The following is a 20,300-nucleotide window of genomic DNA, read 5'->3' as shown; positions in this document are numbered from 1 at the left end:
CACCCCGCCCTGAGAGACCCTACAATAACACCTCCCCCATGCGCCCGAGAGACCCCCCCAGTAACAACCAGCCCTGAGAGACCCTCCCGAAACACCCCGCCCTGAGAGACCCCTCCCATAACACCCTCCTGTGTGGCCGAGAGACCCCCCAGTAACAACCAGCCCTGAGAGACCCATCCCCTAACACCCCGCCCTGAGAGACCCTACAATAACACCCCCCCATGCGGCCGAGAGACCCTCCCCTAACAACCCCCCCGTGTGGCCGAGAGACCCCCCAGTAACAACCAGCCCTGAGAGACCCTCCCGTAACACCGCCCCATGCAGCCGAGAGACCCTACAATAACAAACCCGCCCTGAGAGACCCTCCCGAAACACCCCGCCCTGAGAGACCCCTCCCGTAACACCCCCCCATGCAGCCGAGAGACCCCTTCCATAACACCCCCCAGTGTGGCCGAGAGACCCCCGAGTAACAACCAGCCCTGAGAGACCCATCCCCTAACACCCCGCCCTGAGAGACCCTACAATAACACCCCCCCATGCGGCCGAGAGACCCTCCCCTAACAACCCCCCCGTGTGGCCGAGAGACCCCCCCCAGTAACAACCAGCCCTGAGAGACCCTCCCAAAACACCCCGCCCTGAGAGACCCTCCCATAACACCCCCCCGTGTGGCCAAGAGACCTCCCAGTAACAACCAGCCCTGAGAGACCCTCCCGAAACACCCCGCCCTGAGAGACCCCTCCCATAACACCCCCCCGTGTGGCCGAGAGACCCCCCCAGTAACAACCAGCCCTGAGAGACCCTCCCAAAACACCCCGCCCTGGGAGACCCCTCCGATAACACCCTCCCGTGTGGCCGAGAGACCTCCCAGTAACAACCAGCCCTGAGAGACCCTCCCGTAACACCCCCCCATGCAGCCGAGAGACCCTCCCATAACACCCCCCCCCATGCAGCCGAAAGACCCTACAATAACAAACCCGCCCTGAGAGACCTTCCCATAACAACCAGCCCCGAGGGACCCTCCCATAACACCCCCCCATGCCACCGAGAGACCCTCCCATAACAAACCAGCCCTGAGAGACCCTTCCCTAACAACCCCCCCATGCGGCCGAGAGACCCTCCCATAACACCCCTCCGTGCGGCCGAGAGACCCTCCCATAACACCCCCCTGTGCGGCCGAGAGACCCCCCAGTAACAACCAGCCCTGAGAGACCTTCCCATAACAACCAGCCCCGAGAGACCCTCCCGTAACACCCCCCCATGCCACTGAGAGACCCTCCCGAAACAAACTAGCCCTGAGAGACCCTTTCCTAACAACCCCCCATGCTGCCGAGAGACCCTCCCATAACACCCCGCCCTGAGAGACCCTCCCGTAACACGCCCCCATGTGGCCGAGAGACCCCCTCCCGAGTAACAACCCCCTCTGAGAGACCCTCCCGTAACACCCCCCATGCAGCCGAGAGACCCTCCCATAACAACCCACCCTGAGAGACCCTCCCATAACACCCCCCCACCATGTAGCCGAGAGACCCTCCTGTAACAACCTGCCCTGAGAGATCCTCCCGTAACAAACCTCCTGTCTGATCCAGGAGCCGGCCATGTTGGGAGCTGCCCAGGACAACGGAGAGCGGTGAGATGCGCCCGCCAAGCTGGGCAAGCCGGAAAAGGCATTTCAAGACATGTGGGAGACTGAGCATCCGTGGGAAGCGGGCCAACCCTCAGAGGTGGGGCTGTCCCAGGGCCTCCCCTTGTGGACAAGCAGGACCCCTTGGGGAGGCTGCTCCAAGGGAGTGACATGGTGGGGGGCAGACATTCCCAGCTAGGTAGAGCTAGGTGCCTGCTTGGAGCCTGGACTTAGGTGATGCAAGACACAAGAGGGGCAGGATTTTTGTGGGTCACGTGCTGGGGCGCCCATCTCTTTCTGCTCGCTGTAGAGAGAGTCCAGGCCCCTAACTTGGGCTCTGTGGGTCACAGCGATTTTTCAAGGGACCTAGAAGGGCAGCATCACAAGGCCTAAGTCCCTTTGGGGGTCCAGGCCTAATGTCCTGGACAGTGCTCCATCGCCCTCATTTGATATGCGTACCTCATCCTTCTTCTAACCAAATATGGGACACAGATGTTGAATGACTATGTCTGCCTTTTCTGTACCATCATTAGCAATTTTTCCATCTCTGTCTATGCTAGAGTGTATTTTGTTCCTGATATGCTTTAAAAAAACCCCTCCTTATTGTCCTTAGCCAGCTATGGATGTTCCTCTCTTGCCTTTAGTTTCCCTTATCAATTTTCTACACTTCTAATTTATATTGATTACTGTTTATCTCATATTTTTCCCCATTTTTTATATGTAGCTTTGTAAATGTCTAACTGATACCTTCATTTCCCCCACTGAAAGAGCATGGGCTTTTAGCCAAATGTACCCACTTTCTTGATTTCTGGAATTGTGGCTTTTTGGTCATCTGAGGAACTTTTCCTCGAAAACTCCCCAGGTGCATTCATATTTTGCAATCTAATTTTTTTCTTCCAGTCTATTTCACTCGTAATTTTTCTCTGCGTTAGGAAATGAGCCCATTCAAAGCACAGAGGAAAAAATATGTTATAGGTTGGAACATCCTGTTTGCCCATATTGAATGATTGAAGAATAATAATAATAATGGGAGGTGGCGCAGCTCAGCGCCGGATGAGCCATCGCCATGCGGTGGTATGTGCTGCTGTTCCCCAGCTGCACTGCTCTAGAAGTGGCTGCATCTCAGTATCAGGCGAACCATCCCCAGGTGGTGTTATGTGCGGCTGTTTCCCAGCTGCCCCGCCCCAGAGGTGACTGCATCTCAGTGCTGGGAGAGCCATCCTCGTGTGTTGGAATGAAGGAGACGGAGCCAGAGGCCTTTCAACACCTTTATGTCTGTTCCATGCTGCATCCAGCGCCCCATGGGTCTCAGTTCCAGTGGGTGGCTGGGTCCAGGCTGAGGGAGATGACGGAGGGTGGGGGGGCAGGGGGGGAGGTCATAGCGCGCAGGGAGCTGTACCAGTCCTCGGGGGCACGGGGGGGTGGCGGGGGGTGGGTGCACGGGAACTGGCCAGGGGGAGGCGGGAGCCCTGCGGGGTAGGAGGCAGGGAAGCGGGGGAGGTGGTGGTGGGGGGCCAGGGTCGGGGTGTATTGGTACTGCCGGGGTGGGGGAATGGGTACTGGCCCGACCGAGAGGACCCGTGGAGGGCTGGGCTTCAGCAGGGCCCGTTCCTGTTTCCGCTGCTTGGCCCGGCGGTTCTGGAACCACACCTGGAAAGAGAGAAAGACACCGTCCAGACCCAGCCGTGTTACCCCACGGAGCCCCTCACACAGGAGTGCCCCTGGCTGGGACTTCAGTGATGCCTCACCCGGCACAGAGTGCGGCCACCTCTGGGGTGGGGCGGCTGGGAAACAGCCACACAGAACGCCCTCCAGTGCCTAGCACTGACTGCCAGGAGAGTGCGCCCCCCTGCCCAGCCTCCCGCCCTGCAGCCCTCCACCTGGTACCTGGATCCTGGCCTCATTGAGTCGCGTGGCCCGGGCCAGCTCCTCGCGGACGTAGATGTCAGGATAATGGTTCTTGACGAAGGCGGCCTCCAGCTGCTCCAGCTGCTCCTGGGTGAAGCTGGTGCGATGGCGCCGGCGTGTGGGGGTGGCGAAGTGCAGGGAAGGGGGAGCAGCCGGGGGTCCCCCCGCCAGGCCGGGCATCTCTGGGGCCTTCCTGAAGGGGGGGCTGATAATGTCTGAGAGGGAGACGGTGTGGGGTAAGGGGGCTGTCAGGACCTCAGCTGGTGCCCCTCACTTCCGACCAGCAGCACCCTCCTAGCCCAGCCCTGCCAGCTCTGCCGGTTCCCCTCACTCCCGACCCACAGCCCCCTGCTAGCCTAGCCTTGGGCTCCCCACAGCCCTGCCCGTGCCCCTCACTCCTGACCCGCAGTCCCCTGCCAGCCCAGCCCTGACCCCCTCCCCAGCTCTGCCGGTGCCCTTCACTCCCGATCCGCAGCCCCTGCTAGCCCAGCCCCGGGCTCCCAGCCCCGGGCTCCCTGCCCCCACCCCCTATAATTTAAACCGGGGGATATTTCTAACCTCTGTCAGTGCGTTCTCCTGCAATGTGCGGTGCCCCCGTGGCAGTGTGCTGTGCCCCCTGGTGGCCCAGCATGGGTAAAAGCCCTAATACCTCCACCGCAGGGAGCGCTCCCCCTGCAGCTCAGTGCACGGAGGTCTGCGCCGCTGTGGGGGCGCGTTGCAGGCTCTGGGGGAATGTCTCCACACCCCAACAAGGTCCCTTCTTGGCAGGTCAGTGGCAGCCTCTGAGAGTCCTCCCCCCCAGTCCCGCTGGGGACATGTAATTCCCGGCTGTGATCCCCTGGATTAAGTGGGGGGAACCTGATCACCCCTCCCCACCCGGCCCATCAAACCTGAGAGCGTGAGAACGCAGCGCCCCGGGGGACACAATGCACCCGGGAGGCTAATTAGTCTGGGACGGGTGGGGGGGACAGGGACAGGGAAGGAATTTGAGCCCCAGAGCGTCTGTGCCAAGCAGCTTTCTCATTAACGTGTACATGACCTGGGGCCACGGACCTGGCTTCCAGCCCCACCACTGTAATAACCATTAGACCCCCCAGCCTCCTCCCCCCCCAGCCAGGGAGAGAATCCAGGAGTCCTAGCTCCTAGCCCTCCCTCCCTGCTGTAACCACTAGACCCCACTCCCACCCTCCCGAGCCAGGGAGAGAACCCAAGGGTCCTGGCTCCCAGCCCCCACCCTGGTTCTGCATGGGGGAGGAGTAGTGACAGGCCCCCTCCCTGGGACCTCACTCACGGTTCAAGCTGCCAGCCCTGCCATGGCTGCAGAGGATGTGGGGTCAGTGCTGGGTGGCCGGTCTCAGCACTGGGGGACAGGACGGTGTCGGAAGCAAGAGCGGACTAACAGCGTTGGGGGATAAGGTAGGACCCAGAAGTCCTGGCTCCCAGCCGTGCTCCCCCGCTCTAACGACTAGATTCCCCTCCCCTCCCTGGGGAGAGAACCCAGGAGTCCTGGCTCCCAGCCCCTCCCCCCACTCTCACCACGAGACCCCACTCCCCTCCCAGAGCCAGGGAGAGAACCCAGGAGTCCTGGCTCCCAGCCCCTCTGGCTGTAGAGCAGTTCCCCCATCTTTCTCCCTGAACTCTGACCCCCCTTTCCTCCCTTTCTCTGCCCCCTCCCTAGAAGGGACTCGTCCCTGAAGGCTGGAGGTCCCCACTTACCGGCCTTGGCGCTGACAGGTTGGGGTACCCGTCACCTAACCCCGCACCCTTCCTGCACTCCCTCCTTCTCGCCCTGTGCCCCATGTGCCCCCACCCCAAACTTTTAAGTCGTCTCTGAGTCCGCCCCTCCCCTCTTGGGGGGTGTCTGCATTGACCAATCGGTTCCCCCTCAGTGGGGACCATCCTCCCTCAAGGCAGGTCCTGGCAGGGGTGGGTCAGGGCAGGATCAGTGTGGGCCCCAGAGGGCCCCATGTGCTGCAACCCCTAGATAGCTAGGGGGTAGCTGTCGGGCGGGGGTAGTTAGCAGTGTATGTGTGTGTGCCCCCTACTGGAGGGGGTGGGCCCTGCTCTGTGTGTTGGAGTAGTCTGCACTGCGGGGAGGTCAGTTAGTGGGGGAGAGGCTGGGGAGGCCCAATCGGGGGTCATTGTGGGGAGGTCCATGGTGGGGGCGTGGAGTTTGGGAGGCTCGGGGGAGGGGGGGGCTCTGTGTGTGGCAACTCCCGCCCCCGTCCCCTGGGATAAGGTTCCAGTAATCAGGGCTGCCCATTGTGAGTGTAAATCCACCGAGATTGGGAACAGCCGTGGAGACAAAACCAGCCCCCTTCTGCCCCAGCCCTGCCCCGCACCCCAGCCCTGCCGGTGCCCCTCACTCCCAACGCGCAGCCCCCTGCCAGCCCAGCCCAGGGCTCCCCCATAGCCCTGCCGGTGCCCCTCACTCCCAACCCACAGCCCCCTGCCAGCCCAGCCCAGGGCTCCCCCATAGCCCTGCCGGTGCCCCTCACTCCCAACCCACAGCCCCCTGCCAGCCCAGCCCAGGGCTCCCCCATAGCCCTGCCGGTGCTCCTCACTCCCAACCCGCAGCCCCCTGCCAGCCCAGCCCAGGGCTCCCCCACAGCCCTACCCCTCACTCCCAACGCGCAGCCCCCTGCCAGCCCAGCCCAGGGCTCCCCCATAGCCCTGTTGGTGCTCCTCACTCCCAACCCGCAGCCCCCTGCCAGCCCAGCCCTGGCCAGCGCCTGGCACTAGGGGGCCCAGGTTGTGAACAGCTGCTGGATTTTTTTTGATGGCTTTTCCCTGCTGGCCTGTAATGGGCGGGTTAGAGGTTGAGCAGCCTGCCCCCTTTCCGGCTGCCCTCAGCATGGTAAGGCATCGAGCAACCGCCAGGCAAACGGGTTTCCTGTTCTCTCTGGAACAAGCTCTGCCATGGAACCCAGGAGTCCTGGCTCCCAGCCCCCCGCTCTAACCCACTGGACCCCACTCCCCTCCCAGAGCCTGGGAGAGAACCCAGGAGTCCTGGCTCCAACCCTCCCTGCTCTAACCCACTAGAACCCACTCCCCTCCCAGAGGTGGGGAGAGAACACAGGTGGCCGCTGTGTGTTTGTGTGTCCCTGACGCCCCCTGCTGGAGGGGATGGACTCTGCTCTGCGTGTGTGTGTTTGTGTGTATCCCTGCCAGCCCCTGCTGGAGGGGTTGGGCCCTGCTGTGTGTGTGTGTGTGTTAATGCAATGAGGTTGAAGCACTGACTCTTGTGTTCCCTACAGAGCCAAGAGCTAATAGTGATTCCTCCATCAGCTCCAGGTCTCTGCTTTTGGGACAGGAGCTGAGTTTTGGATGGACAGCTACTGAGATGCAACCACCTCTGGGGCAGGGTGTCATAAATATAAAGGGAAGGGTAAACCCCTTTGAAATCCCTCCTGGCCAGGGGAAAGCTCCTCTCACCTGTAAAGGGTTAAGAAGCTAAAGGTAACCTCGCTGGCACCTGACCAAAATGCAGGGGAAAGCTCCTCTCACCTGTAAAGGGTTAAGAAGCTAAAGGTAACCTCGCTGGCACCTGACCAAAATGACCAATGAGGAGACAAGATACTTTCAAAAGCTGGGAGGAGGGAGAGAAACAAAGGGTTTGTGTGTCTGTCTGTAGTCGTCTTGGCCGGGGAAAGAACAGGAATGGAGTCTTAGAACTTTTAGTAAGTAATCTAGCTAGGTATGTGTTAGATTATGATTTCTTTAAATGGCTGAGAAAAGAATTGTGCTGAATAGAATAACTATTTCTGTCTGTGTATCTTTTTTGTACCTTGGGGAAGTTTTGACCTAAGCTGGTAAAGATAAGCTTAGGAGGTTTTTCATGCAGGTCCCCACATCTGTACCCTAGAGTTCAGAGTGGGGGAGGAACCTTGACATGGTGAGAGGAGCTTTCCCCTGGCCAGGAGGGATTTCAAAGGGGTTTACCCTTCCCTTTATATTTATGACACAGGGCAAGTGGGGAACGGCCACACATGGGCTTGCCTGGCGCTGAGCTGCAGCCACCTCTGGGGTGAGACAGCAAGGTAAGAACAGCACAGCAAAGCCACAAACCTGGGACGGGAACTGAAGGACTCTCCGTGTTTTTTTGACTGAGGTTCCTGAAATAGGGATTTGGCTGAGCCAGTGGGGGTCAGAGACTGCACTCGGTACCATTATGAGCCTCTCGTCTGACCTCCTGTATCACATAGGCCAGAGACCTGCCCCGAATGAATTCCTGTTTGATCTAGGGCAGAACTCTTAGCAAAACTGACCATCCTGATGAAAACCTCCGGGCTGGAGAATCCACTGCCCCCCTGGGGAAGGGTCCTGAGGGTTCATTGCACTCACGGCAAAAACTTGCACCTTATTCCCAGGCTGCATTTGTCCGGCTTCAACTTCCAGCCATGGGCCAGGGTTCAACCTCCTGCTGCGGTGCTGACGTTTGTTCCCCACAAGGGACTTAAAGACGGTGATTGAAACACTCAATATGTCGGGACTTTTGGGCTAAAGAGCCAGAGATCAGAACTGGCACCCCCCCAGCCCCATTCCCTGCCCCCCTGAACCAGCCAGTCCCCGCCCTGGGGCCGGTGGGAGCTGGTGCCCCCTAGAGGGGACAGGCCCCGGCCCTGGCCCCATTCCCCACCCGCTGAGCCAGCCAGTCCCCATCCTGGGCCTGGATCAGGGCCGGTGCCCCCTAGAGGAGACAGACCTCATGTCTCCTCTTTGGCTGTCTTTCTTTGGCTCCCTGATTTCCAATGGTCTAACGATTCTCTCTTACTTCCTTTACAAGCCCCCCAGGTTTGTTACAGCTCCCGGCCCGGGGCTCACACGCTTACAGCCAGAAACACAAGACACCAGCCCAACCCTAGGCTGCCCCCCCGCCCCGCTCTGACCCGCAGTCCCCCGCTAACCCACTCCTGTTTCCACCCCCAGCTCCAGCAGAGACCCTGCTTCACGTTGTCAGGGATGCAGCGTAGTGGGAACCGGGTCAGTCCCAGGATCCTAGAGACACAAGGCGGGGGAGGTAAGAGCTGTGATTGGACCCACTTCTGTCAGTGAGAGAGGCCAGCTTCCGAGCCCTTCTCTAGGGCTCCCGCTACCATGGGCCTCTGCTCCCCTCCGGTGGCTTTTTTATTTCCCCTGCTCAGAAGGCCAAGAGGAAAAGTGACATCCCACCTGACTTCTAGTGCCCCCGCTCCAACCGGGGTGGGGGGGGACTGTATTCGGGCATTGCGGGGGCATGAGAAGTGGCTGCTGCCTTCAGAGCTGGGTGGCCGGAGAGCGGCGGCTGCTGGCTGGGCACCCGAAGGGAGGGTGGCCTGGCAGAAGATTTCTTGCCTCCTGTGCACCTGGCTGGGTTTGAGTCAATGCCTTACAGGGTTTAATAGTTAGTGAGAGGTGCATGTCGAGTACCCAGGAGTCCTGGCTCCCAGCCCCCCGCCCCCCTGGGCACCAGGGCGGGGTCGCTCCATGCCTGGTGCAGACGCAGGTCGTTTGTGGACAGGGTCATCGACCCAGCTACGGCCTCTGGCAGAGGCGGTCGAGCTGCGCCTGGGGAGGGCCCTTCCCCCCGGGGGGTGGGGAGCGTCGCTGCTACAGCGCCCTGGCTGTGGTGTGGACGTACTCGAGGAAACTGGCCTGGTCCTGGGGGGTCGGGGGCTGCCAGCCCCTTAGTGCTGTCTGGGGTGGGGCTGAGCTCCCAGTGTCTGGCATGGGGGGAGGGGCAGCACCCCCTTCCCCCACCGTTAATTGATGTCAGGACACGTGGAGTTAACCCCAAACCCCAGCTCCAACCCCCTCACGCCCCATGCTGCATCCAGGAAGCTGCCCACCCAGTTACACACACACAATGCATGTGGTTGTGTGTGTGTGTGTCTGTCCCTGCTGGAGGAGACAAGCCCTGCACTCTCTGTGTGTGTCCCTGGCCCCCCTGCTGGAGGACACAAGCCCTGCACTGTGTGTGTGTGTGTGTGGGGGAGGGGCGCGGAGGGCGTGTGACGAAATGGGAATTTTTCGTAATATTGTGAATGCCTCGGTTTCCCCTACGTGGCACCGGGCTAACGAGGCTGCGGGAAATGGTTGTTTGCTCTGCGCAAAGACTCAGAGATCCTGGTGTGACTGACGCCTGTCTGGGCCCAGACAATTGCCCAGCCATTGGGTACCGAGAACTAACCACCACGGTCGACCCCTCTGTAGGAAAGCGAAGAGCTAAGGAGGAGGGCCAGGTCACTGTGTGGACTATCGGAAGCACAGTGCCATGGATTTCACAAAAGGCTGGTGTCTTTAGACCCAGAGGCCAGACAGAAATCTGCCTTCATCACCCCCTTTGGGGCTCTTTGAATTCCTGGTCCTACCTTTTGTCTCAAGGGGGCGCCTGCCACCTTCCCGCGCCGGGTGGATCAGTTCATTACTGTGGAGGGTGGAGGACTTTGCTCGGGCGTACAAGCCCTTCCTGGTGCTCACCGACACTTGAGGCACAGGGCTGGGCGCGATGCTGATGCTAAGTGGGAGAGAGAACCCGTCGTGTACGTGGGCGAGAACTTGCTGCCCCAGGAGCAGAGCTAGGCCCCCAGGGAGAGGGGATGCCTGGCCGTGGGGTGGACTTTTAAAAGGCGGCAGCTGTATCTAACTGGACGGCATGTTACCGTGTAGACTGACCACTCTCTTCTGGCACGGCTGCACCAAATGAAAGGGGCTAATGCCGAGCTGCTGAGACGGAGTCTGATCCTCCAGGGTTATGAGATGCAGGCGGGCCACGTGAATGGATGTGCAAATATTACAGCAGATGCTTTGTCCCGGGGAGGGGTCCCTGGGCTTCCCCAGGTCACGGGCCGTAGTGACCCCACTCAGTTGGGTCTCGAAGGGTGGAGAGATGTGACAAAGTGGAAACTTTTCCTAAGGTTTTGTGTGAATGCTGCGTGTGTCTCGGTTTCCCCTATGTGGTGCATGTTTAACTAGCTGGTGGAATAGGTCGTTGACTCTCTACACTGTGTCCAGACATCTAATAAACCCTCCTGCTTTTAGCACACTAGCTGAGAGTCACTCCCACGTCAGGAAGTCGGGGGTGCATTGCTCCCTTTGGGGGTACAAGTCTTCCCCAGGTGTCCAATCCAGCTGGACTGGTTGGGGGGGGGTTATGGCATGATGCGGGGGTGCTGACAGCTCCGAGGTTTGGTCCCACGGGGCGGGGAAGCCGAGGGGCTCATGCCAGTGAGTGAGTGTGCCCCTAAGGGGCTGCCACACTGAAGGGGATCTGTTCCAGAGCCGGGCGAGAGCACCGGGCCTGTGGATCCATGATACCTTCCAGCCCATCCAAGGACCCATCCATCCCTGCCCCCCATCCCTCCACCCACCCATGGCTGCCCACTCATCCCCCGATCCAACCACCCCATTCTCCCCAAATCCTGTGCCCAACCATCCCCCATCCAACCATACCAGTCCACCCATTACCTCTCCCATCCATCCACCCTGTCATCTCTTCCCACACAACCATCCCTGCCCAACCGTCCTACAACCATCCATCCTACAACCAACCAGCCCTAGAACCCATCTATCACCCCATCCAACCACCCATGCGCCCAAACATCCCTGCCCACCCATCTCACCCAGCTCCCCTCCAACCACCGACACACCCATCAATTCCTGCCCAAACACCCACCCGCCTATCCATCCCCCATCCATCCCTGTCCACTCATCCAGCCTTCCTACCCCCACCCACTGTGATGAAGCGGGACTGTTCTTAATGTTTCCTCTGAATATTGTGGGGGTGCCTCAGTTTCCCCTAATCAGTTCTTAAGTATCTAGGTGGTGGGATAAGGGAGTATGATCGTTGCACAGCCCTAGAGGGCAGGTGTGTGCAGGGGTATGGACACAGAGAATGGCTGACAACCTGTTTCCTGGCTACTGATGGGCCTGGCCCTTCCCCCTACAAGGTGAGAGCTAAAGGGTTGGAGAACAAAGGAATCAGGTGGCCTCCTGGCCCGGGAAAGGGACAAAGCCCAGAGGAGGGGGGGGCTGGAGGGGGAGTCAGTTGGGGGCTGGCTTGGGACATGGAGTGAAGTGCAGACGTAGTTGTCTGGCTCCCTGCCCCTCAAAAATGGACCCGGCTGAGGGGACCTGTTCTCTGCACCTACAAGCTCTGTTTTAGACCATGTTCCTGTCATCGAATAAACCTTCTGTTTTACTGGCTGGCTGAGAGTCACGTCTGACTGTGAAGTTGTGGGGCAGGACCCTCTGGCTTCCCCAGGACCCTGCCTGGGCGGACTCGCTGTGGGAAGTGCACGGAGGGGCAGAGGATGCTGAATGCTCCGAGGTCAGACCCAGGAAGGTGGAAGCCCGGTGAGCTGTGTGTCCTGAAGACAGGCTGCTCCCAGAGAGGAGACTTCCCCAGAGTCCTGACTGGCTTCGTAGGGAGCAGTTCCAGAGCATCGCCCAGGGACTCCGTGACAACTGGTGGCAGCGGTGGGATGTACTGCACCCCGTGGACGGCGCTTCCTGCAGTAAGCGACTGGGGAGCAGTAAAACGAAGGGGGACTGACGAGGACGAGGCGTGCTGAAGGCTCAGAGAGGAGCGGTTTCGGGGGGCGGTTAACCCCTGGGAGTGTGTGACCAGCGAGAAGGACTATGCAGTAATGGGGTCCCCCTGGGGACTGTGGTGAGCAGTCTCAGGGGTGGAGGAGCCTGCGGCTTGGCCCGGGAAGGGAGAAGGACTTTTGCAGTAACAGGGTTCCCGTGGGGATTGCAGTGAGTGGTCCCAGGGGCGGAGGAGTCTGCGGCTCGACCCTGGCAAAGAGGTGGTGACCTCGAGAAGGGCTGGCACACGAGGGGTTCTCCCTGGAGACCGTGGGGAGCTGAGAGCACACAGGCCTGTGAGTCCACAACAGCTTGGGAAGAGCGGAGTGACGGCCTGTCACCATCTCCTTAAGAAGGACATTGTAACCCTGTGCAAAAATAGAGAGGGTTGGGCATTGGAAAGTTCACCAAGGCACAGTTAATCGTGCAGCTGGAGGAGGATGACCGCTCTCAGGGACAGATTCCTGACCCCAAATGGGGCTAGAGCAGGATCTGGGAGCAGCAGGAGTAGTAGCCACGCATCCCCAAGACTCCTGTCTCCGACCAGACGAGGGTCTTCACGATCGGGTTCCCCATCGGGGGATCGGAGACGGACGGGATTGGAGCTGAGTCCGAGAGAGCAAGAGCCCGAGAAAGAGCTGCAGAAGCGGCATGAACTGGCGGTGGGGGAGCGGAGAGGCATAGGGGACCTCCCCGGGGTGAGTGGGGATAGACCCCGGGGGCCAGTTCCGCAGGGAACCTCGAGACTAAATTGCTGCCCCTGATTAAGGGGGGGTGGGGATGTGGATGCCCACCTCACTGCCTTTGAGCAGGCTGGAGATTTGAACCTGGGGGACCCTGCGGAAAAGCCCCGGTGTCTAGCTCCCTTGCTGGGTCCCCAGGCCATAGACTCTGTCAGCCAGATGGGTGGGGATGAGGACAGGCTCCCACTCCTGACCCCAACCTATATGTCTGTGTGGAGTCTCCTGGGGTCGGGCCCCTCGGACCCCCAGTGGGAGCGGAAGGTGGTGGTCAATGGGGAGACATTCCTGGGGTGGCGAGATCCTGGGACAGAGAGAACTGTTGTCAGGCCCTGGGTGGTGCAGCCTCAGAGGCTGGGTGAGCTGGGTGAGGGTCTCAGGGATGAAGCCCCTCGCCCGGCCTATGGCCCAGTTCCCTGTGCAGACCCAGGAGGGGTGGGGCTGGCTGGTTGTTGGGGTGCTCCAGGACACCAGCTGCGAGACCCTGTTGTGGGGTGACTGTGTCTCTTTGGGACAGGATCCAGGTCCTGCTCCTGTAACGGCCAAGGGTTTGAATTTGAATCCAGGGAACCAATTGGCGGAGAGGGAAACGGTCAGTGAAAATGCAGATGACCTGGCTGGCAGGGGGGAGGAGCGGCTAGGCTCAGGCTACCTGCCTGCCTGTGTCTAGACCCCTGCACACACCTGCCCTCTAGGGCTCTGCAATGATCATACCCCCTTTTCCCACCACCTAGATACTTAAGAACTGCTTAGGGGAAACTGAGGCACCCCCACACTATTCAGAGGAAACATTAAGAACAGTCCCGCTTCGTCACCCCGCCATTCCCAGCCACCTGCTTATGCACTCACCCACACAACCCCGTCCACTCATCCATTATTCCGTCCACCCAACCGTCCCTACCCCCTCACCTATCTGTAGATCTGTTCTGACCAAGGCCACGGAACAACGAACAAAGCCTGAATTCCCATCAGCCTTGTAAATATGTAGTTAGTAGGAAAGGGAACAGCAGGCGGATGAGGAACCAGGAGCGGATGGCGAACGTGTGACCAGGGATTGGCTCCCAGGAACTAAGGAGCCGATCAGAGAGCGTGCGAGGGGATGTAGAACAGAGAGTGCGGGCGGCGTCTGTGTGAGGGCGTGTTTATCAGCTGGTGAATGAGTTTGTACTTTGGGTGCATGGTTCACCCTGGACCCTGCCCCTGAGCCTCAGTAGCTCAGGGTCGGGCCCTTGGGTGCCAGGAGAGAAACCTCTGTGTTGAGCCTGACGTCGAGCTGAGTTCTTGGGGACCGAGTGGATAAGGTCCCAACATCATCCACCCAACCATCCCTGTCCGCTCACCCACCCATCCAGGTGTCCACCCGCCATTAGACCCATCCATCCATCTACCCATGCATCCCTGCCCCACACATCCCCCCATCCGTCTATCCACCCACCCTTACCCCAACCCATCCCTCCACCCAACTACCCATCCATCCCTGCCCCCATTCTCCCATCCATCCACCCACCCACCCATTCCTGTCCAGCCGCCCAACCATCCCTGTCCGCTCACCCACCCATCCAGGTGTCCACCCGCCGTTAGACGCATCCATCCGTCTACCCATGCATCCCTGCAACCACACAATCATCCAGTGCTGCCCTCACACATCCCCCCCATCCAACCATCCATCTCTGCCCACCCCCACACATCCCCCCATCCATCCATCCCTGCCCACTCCCACACATCCCCCCCATCCATCTATCCATCCATCCCTGCCCACTCCCACACATCCCCCCATCCATCCATCCATCCCTGCCCACTCCCACACATCCCCCCCATCCATCTATCCATCCATCCCTGCCCACTCCCACACATCCCCCCATCCATCTATCCATCCATCCCTGCCCACCCCCACACATCCCCCCCCATCCATCCATTTATACATCCACTCTCTAATGACTCCATCCATCCCCCCAACCACCCTGTGCACCACTAGAGCACAGCGCCCCACTGAATCCCCCAGCAGAGCCCCCCCACTCCGCATGTCACAGTCCCTGCTCTACCCCATGCCGCCCCTCCACCCCTGGGTTTCCACCCCTCTCCTCCCTGACTCGCTGCGGGCGCTGAGTGACCGGACATTTCCCCCTCCGGCAGGGAGCAGGGGTGGGGACTGTCCCACGCACCGAGCAAGAGACATCAGATAATAATTACCCCCCCCTCCCCCGCTGACATCCCCCCCCCTTCCTCCTGTCCAGCCTGGCCGGTGTGGGGGGGAGGAGAAGGGTGTGGTGCTGCTTATATAGGAACCAGCGGGGCTGAGCCACACACTGAGCAAGTCGAGATTCTCAGCCCTCGCCTGCCCCATGGTCTCAGGTAAGAGAGAGGAGCCTCCCTGCTGCTCCCCTCCGCTGGGCCCCCAAGACCCCCTGCTGGGCCCCCCGGCACCCCTTCCGGCCCCTCTGCTGTCTCCCTTCCAGCCCTGCCGGTGCCCCTCACTCGCGACCCGCAGCCCCCTGCTAGCCCGCCCCTGCGCTTTCCCCATCTCCAGGCCAGGCCAGAGCAGAAACTGCTGGAAAAGGCTGGGGTTGGTGTAGTGGGGAGCCCCCCATAGCGCCCCCTGTAGGGAGAGGACAGGCTGGGGTGATTCTGGGGGGCTGGGGGTGTCTCCATCTCTCATGGGTCTAACCGGCTCCGCCCCCCCCCAGACCCCCTCGATCCCAGCATCACCATGAGCCCTGTCGCCTTGAGCCGGCTGCTGGCGGCAGCGATCCTGGTCCTGGCGCTGGGGGACCCCACGGCCGCCTGCAGCTGCGCCCCCCAGCACCCCCAGACGGTGTTCTGCGAGGCCGACGTTGGTGAGTGACCTCTGACACCACCCCCTGTCCCCCAGCACCCCTCTTAGCCCCCCATCCCCCAGTACCCCCTGCTGAGGCTGCCCCCTGTCCCTCAGCACCCCCAGACAGCGTTCTGCCAGGCTGACGTCGGTGAGTGACCCCTGACCCCACCCCCTGTTCCCAGCCCCCCTCTGAGCCCCCTGTCCCCCAGTATCCCCTGCTGAGCCCCCCTTCTCCCTGTCCCTCAGCACCCCTCTGAGCCCCTCTGCCCCCAGTACCCCCCTCTGAGCCCCCCATCCCCCAGTACCCCCTCCTGAGCCTGCCCCCCATCCACCAGTACCCCCCGCTGAGCCCCCCCACCCTCTGTCCCTCAGCACCCCCAGACGCCGTTCTGCCAGGCCAACAACGGTGAGTGACCCTGACCCCACCCCCTGCCCCCCAGCACCCCTCTGAGCCCCCATCCCCCAGTACCCCCTGCTGAGGCCCCCCGCCCCGTGTCCCTCAGCACCCCTCTGAGCTCCCATCCCCCAGTATCTCCTGCTGAGCCCTCCCCACCCCCCCAGTACCCCCAGATGGCGTTCTGCCAGGCTGATGTCGGTGAGTGACCCCCTGAACCCACCCCCTGTCCCACAGCAACCCTGAGCCCCCCATCCCTCAGTACCTCCCGCTGAGCTCCCCTGCCTCCCCAGCACCCACAGATGGCGTTTGACCCCCAGCATCCCTCTGACCCCCCGCCGTCCCCCAGCATTCCCAGATGCCGTTCGCCAGGCGGATGTTGGTGAGTGACCCCTGACCCCACCCCCTGCCTCCCAGCACCTCTCTGAGCCCCCCCAGCACCCTGAGATGTTGTTCTGCCAGGCCAACATTGGTGAGTGACCCCCCCAATGCCCCACACCCCAGCACAGTTCCCCCATAATTTTTGCAGCTCCCCCAAACACCCATAAATGCTTGGGCCCCTCCCCCAGAGCTATCAACCCTCCCCCCGAGCTGAGACGTCCCACCCCCCGCCCCCCGCTGGCCAACCAGGGAGCGCTCCCCCTGTGCCCCAGCGTCAGTATAGCTATTACCCGCTGGAGAGGCCCCGAGCTGATTCTGGGGTCACTGCTCCAGCCCCGACGCCCCCTAAGAGTGTGTGTGTCTGTGTGTGGCGGGGGGGATCCTGCTTCCTCCGAGGCGTGGAAGAACCCAAGAGTCCAGAGTCCCAGACCCGGTTCCCCCGGTTGTCTGTGTCATATCGGAGTTGACTCTGGTGGTTTTAGATGCTGTGAGCCTGGAGGGCCGCTCAGGGTGCCCTGACCCCTGTCTCTTTGCTGTGCAGTGATTCGGGGCAAGTTCATGGGGGTCACTCCACTGAACTCCAGCAGCAACACCCAGAAGTTCGAGTCCTGGATTCGCTACAAGATTAAAATCACCAAGGTACCCGCACCCCCCTGCTCCCCACAGCCGGCCCCCACCAACCCCGCTCCGCTCCCCATGGCACCCCCTGCTGGTCCAGGCCAGGACTGGGGTAGCCAGGAGCTCCCCCCAGAGCCAGGCCCCCTGCCCCGCTCCCCACAGCGCCCCCTACTGGTCCCAGCCAGGACTGGGATAGCCAGGAGCTCCCCCCACAGCCAGGCCCCCTGCCCCGCTCCCCAGAGTGGCCCCTGCTGCTCTGATGTGCGTCTCCCCGCAGACCTACAAGGGGCTCGAGTCCCAGGGGAACGGCATCTTCATAGACTCCTTGGAGCAGGAGACCTTCTGTGGGTACCAGCACCGGGCGCCTCTGAACGGGGAGGAGTACCTCATCATGGGTAAGGCACCCCCACCACCCCAACACCGGCCTGGGGCAGCCCCCGCTCCGGGGACTTCCCAATACCCCTCAGGGCCCCTTGACACCAGCCCCCTTGTGGGGTAATTCCCCCCCATGCTGAGAGATGCCCCCTGCCCCTGGTCACAGATCCACAGGTCTGGAGCTCACTGGAGCGAGCCACTTGACTTCCCCACGTCCTGGGACCGACCCTCAGAGTCTGCAGCCCCCCTGGGTCATGCTGGGAGCCCCTCCCCCGCAGCGAGTCCCCCCTGGATTGGACCCATGGGGGTAGACACCCCCCCAAAGGCAGCGAAGTCCTCCTGACTTCCTTAATCTGGAGTGACTGTCAGCCAGCCGTGTGAATGCAGAGGTTTATCCGCCTGCCTTTCCTCCAAGCCCCTCCCACATCCCTCTCTTCTGCTGAGCAGCCCCCCACGCACCCTGGAGATGGCCCCCTCCCCTCAAACTGCTCTCCCCATTCAGGCCCCCCTCCCTGGCTATAGGCCCCCCAAGACACTGCATTCCCTGCCCAGAGGTCCAGTGTGGGTGGATGGGGGGGCTGTGCAGTGCTCTAGGGGTGCTCTAGGTGTCCTTAGAGGGCTCTGTGGGTCCATGTGGGGCTCGGGGGGGTTCTGGGGGCTCTGGAGGGGCTGTTGGGTGGATGTGGGTCTGTGAGGCTCTGTGGGATTGGGTGACTGTGGATTTGTGGGGGGGGACTCTGGGGGGCTACAGGGTCTGGGGGCTATAGGGGGCTTTGTGGGGGGCTATAGGGGGCTCTGTGGGTCAGTGGGGGGGCTGTTGGTCACTATGGGGCACTGTGCCAGCCACTCCCTCTGCCCTCTCCCCCCAGCTGAGCGGCAGGACAAGCACCTGATTATTTCATTGTGTTCCTTCGTGCGCCCCTGGGGGCGCATCCCCCCCAGCCAGCGCCACGGGATCAGCCAGGCCTACGGACAGGGCTGCGCCTGCCAGGTGAGTTCTTGTGGGATGGGGCCTAGGAGGCCTGGGTGGCAGGGGCTGGGAGTTGGGGGGCGAAGGGTCTGGGGGACTGGGGCTGGGAGATGGGGGCTTGGAGGGCTGGGGGTGTCCCTAACCCCACCTCCTTCCCTCCCCCAGGTGATGCCATGTAACATCAGGCCTGGTGGGGGGAGATGTGGGGCTTGCGGGGGCCGGGTCTATGCGGGATGGGTGTGTCCTAGGGGGGCCTCTGTGGGTTGGTGGGGAAATCTATGTGGGGTGGGCGTGTCTCTCCCTAACTCCACCCACCCTTCCCCCCCATGACTGGCACACAAGTGGGGGGATAGGGTTCAGGGGGCAAGGTCTATGCGATAAGGGTGGGGTCTGTGGGTGGGCGTGGCTCTCTCTAACCCCGCCCCCTCCCCAGGTGGTGCCCTGTGAATTCAGGCCATGCGAGCTGTTGGGCGACGCCCAGTGCCTCTGGACCGATGGGCTGCTGGACCAGAGCTGGCAGGGGCCCCAGGCCCAGCGTCTGGCCTGCCTGCCCCGCCCCAGCCAGGGGGTGCCCCCCGGAGCCGACCCCTTCTGCGTCTGGAAGACTCTCAAGAGCAGACCCTCAAGAGCAGCGATCTGCCCCGGACTGTGCCCCCTCCGAAACACCCCCTGACCTCCACCCCAACCCCCAGAACTGTCACCCCCTCTCCCTTTGACCCACCCCGAACTTTATTCCCCCACCCGAGCTCGGGCTTGGTTAAAATGGTGTTGCTGAGTTTGATTCTTAAATAAATAAATTGCTGGAACCCAGATCCGTGCTGTCGTCTGCCGGCCCAGGGCTGGGGAGCGTGAGAACCCCTTGCACTGAGCCTCAGGCCCAGCTCCCCCTGGCACATACCCCAGAGCACCCCCATGCTCCAATTCCTGGCTGCTCCCCTGCGCCCCAATCCACTGCATCCCCAGGAGTGGAGTTCTGTATGTACAGCTCCTGAGATGCAGCCACCTCTGGGGCAGGGCAGCTGGCAAACAGACACACATAACGTTACATGGGGACAGCTTGCCCGGCGCCTACATGCAGCCACCTCTGTGGCGGGGTGGCCCTTTGTGGGTGGGTGGGGAAATATATGTGGGGTGGGCGTGCCTCTCCCTAACCCCACCCACTCTTTGCCCCCATACCCAGATTAGGATTGGGAGTGGATTGGGGCCAGAACTAGGAGTCCTGGCTCCTAGTCCCCACTCCCCTCCCAGAGCTAGGGAGAGAACCCAGGAGTCCTGGCTCCCAGCATCCTGTCTTGTGCTCTAACTACTAGTCCTCACTCCCTCCCAGAGCTGGGGAGAGAACCCAGAAGTCCTGGCTCCCAGCCCCCCTGCTCTAACCCACCAGAGCCCCACTCCCCTCCCAGAGCTGGGAAAAGAACCCAGGAGTCCTGGCTCCCAGCCCCCCCTGCTCTAACCCACTAGACCCCACTCCTTTGCCAGAGCTGCGGAGAGAACCCAGGAGTCCTGGCTGTGTGCAGATGAGGGGTTGGATCTACCGGCTCCAGGCCGGGGCCCAGTGTGATGTCACAGTGGGTCTCCATGGGGTGGTTCTAGAACCTGGGGCAGCTGGGAGACATCAGGGCAAGGGGCGGGTGTGTGGCTTGGGGGTCACTGGGGTGCCGGGGTGCTGCAGGGCCTGGTAAGCGCCCCACAGAGCCGCTGCCCCTAGGGGACCTGTTCAGCATCGCCTTCCCACCAGGGAAACAGAGGCATGGAAAGGCTTGGGGACAAGTACCTTAGAGTGGATGGGGCTGGGAGCCAGGACTCCTGGGTTCTATTCTGGGGGCATCTAGTGGTTAGAGTGGGGGAGGGGGACGGGTGGTAGGAGCCAGGGCTCCTGGGTTTTCTGGGAGGAGAGTGGGGTCTCGTGG

At 61.5% G+C, this 20,300-nt stretch overlaps 2 protein-coding genes across 10 annotated transcripts in view; both read left to right on the top strand.

The window, feature by feature from the left end:
• NOSIP (nitric oxide synthase interacting protein) overlaps positions 1-20,300 on the top strand; it is a 357,930-nt gene that overhangs the window by 45,832 nt on the left and 291,798 nt on the right. The window lies entirely within an intron of this gene.
• LOC140902007 (metalloproteinase inhibitor 1-like) lies at positions 618-19,461 on the top strand. 9 transcript variants are annotated; one of them, XM_073321571.1, is made up of 9 exons: positions 618-1,627; positions 7,497-7,569; positions 7,900-7,994; positions 8,459-8,549; positions 15,522-15,671; positions 16,969-17,066; positions 17,323-17,440; positions 18,290-18,411; positions 18,824-19,459. In XM_073321571.1, exons 4-9 carry the CDS (start codon positions 8,492-8,494, stop codon positions 19,061-19,063), a joined length of 786 nt encoding a protein of 261 aa, XP_073177672.1. In that variant the 5' UTR covers positions 618-1,627; positions 7,497-7,569; positions 7,900-7,994; positions 8,459-8,491; the 3' UTR covers positions 19,064-19,459. The 9 variants fall into 9 exon arrangements, with proteins under 9 accessions (XP_073177672.1, XP_073177671.1, XP_073177675.1 ...); XM_073321568.1 differs by lacking the exon at positions 618-1,627 and adding an exon at positions 7,091-7,209; XM_073321572.1 differs by lacking the exon at positions 618-1,627 and adding an exon at positions 7,091-7,226.

This window comes from Lepidochelys kempii, chromosome 23, assembly GCF_965140265.1.
Source record: "Lepidochelys kempii isolate rLepKem1 chromosome 23, rLepKem1.hap2, whole genome shotgun sequence".
NCBI lineage: Eukaryota > Metazoa > Chordata > Testudines > Cheloniidae > Lepidochelys > Lepidochelys kempii.
The sequence above is the reverse complement of the archived record's forward strand: the minus strand, read 5'-3'. Positions and strand labels throughout refer to the sequence as shown.